Genomic DNA, 5,659 nt, shown 5'->3' on the forward strand with positions numbered 1-5,659 from the left:
AGGCTATCAGTGTACAACGTACCGCCATTTCTCCCTCCCTCCCTCCCATAAACCTCAAAAGAGAACAAAAATCCAACCTGCATTTTCAAATTTTCAACTTTTTTTTCTTTCTTTTCCTTTATAGCATCACCATAATAATTCCAACAAAGTAGAAGATTCCTTTGTCCCATGAATTCCCAAGAATCCCAACAAGGTCACCATCAACCCCACCACCATATTCACTCCCTACCCCACCAACTCCACCACCCCCACCACCAACAACCCCACGGAATAATGGCGGCGCTGCCTCAACAACACCAACACCAACACCAACACAATTCGTACGGTTTGCCTGACAACGTTAATAATATGAAACTACCGCAACAACAAAACCCTGGATTTGCTTTAGATTACATTGATGGTGGGCCGTCGTCACCTAGGGGTACTTCGCCGGCAAGGAAGAAGCGAGGGCGGCCCAGAAAGTACTCTCCTAGTCCTGATGGTAACAACATAGCTTTGGGCCTCTCTCCTACTCCACTACTTACTCCCATTTCTGATTCTGCTGCTGGTGGTGGGCCCGCTACTCCCTCTTCTGAAAACTCCTCCAAGAAGCTCAGAGGCAGACCTCCTACCCCTTTAAAGAAACAGCTCGACGCACTAGGTACCCTATTTATCATCCTCTCCTTTTTTTTTTTAATTAATTTTAATAAAAGCGAGGTCTATTTTGAAATTGTTTTCCTATAAAAATGTATTATGTGGAAAATGTTTTATCTTGGAATATTAATTTTTCAATGTTCAATTTCGGAAATAAAATAGGTGATTAATGGTAATTGTACCAAGTTTAGGATAAACTATTTTACAGAGTTTAGGATAAAGTATTAGGATAGTATTTCACTGATATTTTCTAGTATTAAAAAGGTTGACAACAATCTAATAGCCTGTTTGGCCAAGCTTCTCCAAACTCAAAAAGAAAAATACATTTTTCCCAAAAAGATTTATTTGAAAAGTTTTGAGAAAAATATATTTAGAAGCACTTTTTAAAACCTTGGCCAAACCGTTTGCTCAGAAGTGTTTTTTAAATTAATTAACTAAACATAAACTTTTTCTCACCAAAACTACTTCTGAAAAAATCACTTTTCAAAATAAACTGATTTTAGAAGCTTGACCAAACAGGCTATAAATGTTAGTTGAAACAAGTGATATAATTAAGAGCATGTTTGCATGTTTTGCCAAGCTGCCAAATTTTTTTTTTTTTCTTAAAAGTGCTTTTCTAGAAAGTACTTTTGCAAAGTAACAGTTTGTGTTGGCCAATTTATTTGAGTACTTTTTGCAAGCAAATTATGTTTGGTCAATCTTTACAAGAAGTACTTTTGAATATCAAATTACGAAAAAAGGAAAGTGTAGTTTCAGTTTGTAATTGGTATTATTTAAAAAGCGAGATATGAATATAAAAATATATATATTTTAACGAAATTCAATTAAAATATAAAACATAAAGTAAAAATATAAATTAAAGATTTTAATCAATATAAAGTAGAGTTATTCCAAAGCAATAATATTAGGTACCTTATATTACTTGTTGTTTACATGATGATTTTAAGATATCAAAATACTATCATTCAATATAATTTAAAAAATCTACTCTTTTAAATTACTATATAAAAATAATATATCTATTTATAGTAGACAAAATATTTCAAAGAGGAATAGAAGGAAGAGAAAAAAAATATGATGGAAAAAAAGAAGAGAACAAAGGTATTGCAGAAAAAAAAAGGAAAAGGTCAAATCAATGAGGCATAATTTGAAAAAATATAAATTTATTGTAAGGATATTTTTGTTTGAACAAATTAATTTTCTGCTTCTGGGAAGAAGCTAGAATTTGTAGTTCTCCCCGAAAGCAGGAAAACTGCTTTTGTTGCTGCTCAAACGCACTTTTTCATCTTGATTAAACATCTCAAATTATCCAAAAAGTGTTGTTTTGACAAAAAAGTACTTTTGATTACCCATAAGCTTCGTCAAACATGCTCTAAGTAAGGCCGGGACATTTTAAAGGGATTGACTTTTGCCCTCAAGTAATTATCATTTTACTCTGTAAATATATCTGTCTTTAGTTTTAGAAGCAGCTTCATGTGGAAATAGGCTGCCATTGTCCTCATTCCTCAGTCACTTTGATTGTTTTTTTGTATTTATATCTCTATTTGAACTTTTACCTTGTCAATAAAAATAAATAAATTATATCTCTATTAGAGTGACTGTTGGGGTTTCCTGATGGTTGACAGGTACAGGCGGAGTTGGCTTTACACCACATGTAATCTTGGTGAACGTTGGGGAGGTAATTTTTTTTCTCTTTTAAATTATTTTGGGCCATAGATAACAACAAACCAAAATGAGAAGCAAATTGCGGCTAATGGGTGTTTTTAAAAGTAAAAAACACAAAAAACCCGGCAAGGTCCTTAGAACTTGAAGTGAAAAGCAAGAAGTTTGAAGTGAAAGACACAGTTCACGACATTAAAAAATACTGAACATATATGAATTTGTTACTAGAACGATGGAATTGCATTAAAATAAGTAATTTCAGTATCAGAAATACAATAACGCGGATATTAATCCAACTCCTCAAAGTTGTGATTCAAAGAATTGAATGTTTCTCGTTGGGATCACTTTATGCATCATCGTTTGAAGCACATATTTCAATGAAGCACATAACTTCACCCATGCATATCTTTCTACTAAAGGTGCTAGTGTTCTAGAATGTGCATTTTATTCCATCATTTGTGGTTGGTTGTCTCACAAGGCACAACAGTAGTGCAGTGTGAAACCTTTGTTTTCTTTGCCTTCAACTGTCCATGTTTTAAGTTTACTTTTCACTATAATGCGAATATGTTTTCTTGGCTGAAGGACATAGCATCGAAGCTACTGGCTTTCTCAGAGCAAGGACCGCGTACAGTTTGCATTCTATCTGCACATGGAGCCATTCGTAATGTCATCCTCCGGCAACCAGCCATGGGTGGTAGCACTGTGACTTGCGAGGTTTGTATGCTTTTGAGCTGAATGATGCCTTGCTGATTCGTTACGCTGTTAATGTTGTAATTATTTGTGCCTAATAATGCACTGGAGTTTTATGGCTGAGTGATCCACTGCTTTTCTTGATGCTCATGTATATTTATCCATTGTCATTAATTTGGACATAGACTATATTATTTCAGTCATGTGTTAATTTTTAACAAAATTTGAATGTTATTTCCCGTCAAACTGATTTGTGTGTTGGCATGAAATGCATCTTTTGCATGAAAGTTGGAATATATGTCTTTTGCATGAGATTTTTCTTGTGATTTAAGTGATGAATGCATCTTTTGCATGAAAATATCCACTCTCGCGTCACTTTTGATTCTAAGGTAGTGATTGTTCATAAAGTTTCTCTTTGTTCGTAGTAAGCAGTTTGTGAAGCTTGTATTCTTCCAAAAGGGTGGCTTTATAAGTAATAATTAACAGGTCCTAATATGATTGACCTCGAGTTGCAACCAAGAGCAACTTGGCACAGATTTTTGGTTGCCAGCATGGCTTGGCATGTTTTTCCTTGATGACGAGAAGAGATGCTATAGCACAAGGGTTGTCCTCTGGAATTCTCCCGATTTATATCTTTCCTTTGCGTTCATATTCTTCTTTGCTTCTCAATCTCATCATCAGATTGAGTGGAACTCTGCCTCAATTGTGTATCATGTACTAGTATCTTAGATTGACCACTTTGTAGAGGTAGGAAGTGGAGCACTAGGTTATTTTAATTTTTTTTTTTTTTGTAAATAAAAGAGAGAAAAACAGGGAGAAAATCACTCGAGGAAGGGGTGTAAACATCTTTAGTTGGGGTGTCTGCTTTCCAACCGCAAAACTCTGTTTGTACATCAATACATTTAACATTTGATTAACATGTAACATTATTTTCCAACCTAACTCTTAGCTAGACACAAAAATGGTAGCAGTTAGCGTGTTTTTATCTGGATTAATGCATATCACGTCTGGTCACCTTAATGAACTAGGTTATTATTGGATACACATACAGTATCAGGCCTTGTAAAACGAGGAGGGATATAGTTTGGGTGAGTGTTGTGGACTCCACACTCATTCACATTTTATGATCAAATAACATAGGATCATCACGGTGATGTGCATATTTTCTGAGTTTCCTCCAACACCATATCTGTGTTTGCAAAATACTGGTAATAGGTTCCGTTGTGCTTTGAGAGAGATTTCTCTGGGCCAACTATTTCTTCTGGAATCTGATTTTGTTCAGTATTTTCTTGAGCTTGGTTAGAGAAAGGGCTATCTTTTGGCAGTTGAGCAGGTAGAAGGATGAAATTGAATGTCTTTCCGTTATCATATTTATCCTATCACCAACTGGTTGAGTAAATAGTGACATTGAACTATTATGGAGATCAATGTTTTCTATTTCAATTTAAAATTTACTTGTTTTTGTCATTAGAAATTGGCTTTCATCAGTTTGTGACTGGTGATCTACAGTTGGTTGGTACCATTTATTATTTGAGTTTAGTTTCCAGAGAAGCCTAATTTAGTGATGAATTGCTGTGACATGATATCTTGAACATATTAGTAAGTCGGATTGTGGACTAGCTAGGTGGCTCTATCTTTTCTAAAGTGTGCATTCCACATGTATTTATATCCACTGTATTGTTAGAATGGTCAAATTATATGCTATAATTGTGTCATTGTATGTGCATGCAGAGTTTTCTAAACATGATCACAGTACCTACACTAATTTTTCGCTTACCGTATTCCAACTTGTTTCATCAGTCATTGCATATGGTGGTATTCTTCATATGCAGGGCCGATTTGAAATCATCTCTTTATCAGGTTCGTTCTTCCGCTCTGAAAGTAACAGTGGCAGAACAAGTAGTCTAAGTGTGTCACTGGCCGGGTCAGACGGTAGAGTTTTGGGCGGTGGAGTTGCAGGACTGCTCACGGCTGCAACACCAGTACAGGTGCTGTTCTAACTACCTTTGTTCCTGCACTCTCATTTGAGTGCATATTGTTTAATTGATAACTGTCTTCAGTTCCTCGCCAGGTGATTGTGGGTAGCTTCATTGCGGAGGGGAAAAAGCCGAAGTCTAAGACACCATCTTCAACACCACCACCTTCCAATATGTTGAATTTTGGTGCTCCGCACTTGGGGGCGAGCCTTCCTTCCCAGGATGCCTCAAGCGACTCATCTGATGAAAATGGGGGTAGTCCTCTCAGTCATGAACAAGGACCTTATGGTAATGCAGGTCAACCATTGCACGGTATGCCAATGTATGCAAACATGGGCTGGCCAAACAACAGTATGAAAATGGTTCCTTAATTGACATAACATTGCAGAAGGGTATTGGACATCTTAATAAATACCATACGCCAGAGAGAGTTGGCAGTTGATTCTAAATGTTAACGAGCAGATTTTAGGTGTTATCTTACCTGATGATTTAAGGTGTTCCTTTGAGTTTCAGACTTGAAGCTCCCCACCCAACCCCCTCCTCCCTATTCACCTGTTTATTCCGCTTTGATTTTTTTCTTTGGTATGTAATTGATTGTTCTAGCTCTGGTCAAAAGTATGGCTTGTTTAAAAAAAAAAAAAAGCCATTCCTGATCGTGGTATATGTTAGGTGACCCGGAGTTGAGTCTTTTATTCTCA

The 5,659-nt window shown here is 36.1% G+C and overlaps 1 protein-coding gene across 2 annotated transcripts; it reads left to right on the forward strand.

Moving 5' to 3' along the window:
- LOC104224416 (AT-hook motif nuclear-localized protein 13-like) lies at positions 1-5,659 on the forward strand. Of its 2 annotated transcripts, none has more exons than XM_009776065.2 (5): positions 1-640; positions 2,259-2,311; positions 2,878-3,009; positions 4,818-4,973; positions 5,046-5,659. In XM_009776065.2, the coding sequence occupies exons 1-5, from the start codon at positions 169-171 to the stop codon at positions 5,058-5,060; spliced, it is 828 nt and encodes a 275-aa protein (XP_009774367.1). In that variant the 5' UTR covers positions 1-168; the 3' UTR covers positions 5,061-5,659. The 2 variants fall into 2 exon arrangements, with proteins under 2 accessions (XP_009774367.1, XP_009774366.1); XM_009776064.2 differs by having other exon boundaries at positions 5,057-5,659.

This window comes from Nicotiana sylvestris, chromosome 6, assembly GCF_000393655.2.
Source record: "Nicotiana sylvestris chromosome 6, ASM39365v2, whole genome shotgun sequence".
Lineage (NCBI taxonomy): Eukaryota > Viridiplantae > Streptophyta > Magnoliopsida > Solanales > Solanaceae > Nicotiana > Nicotiana sylvestris.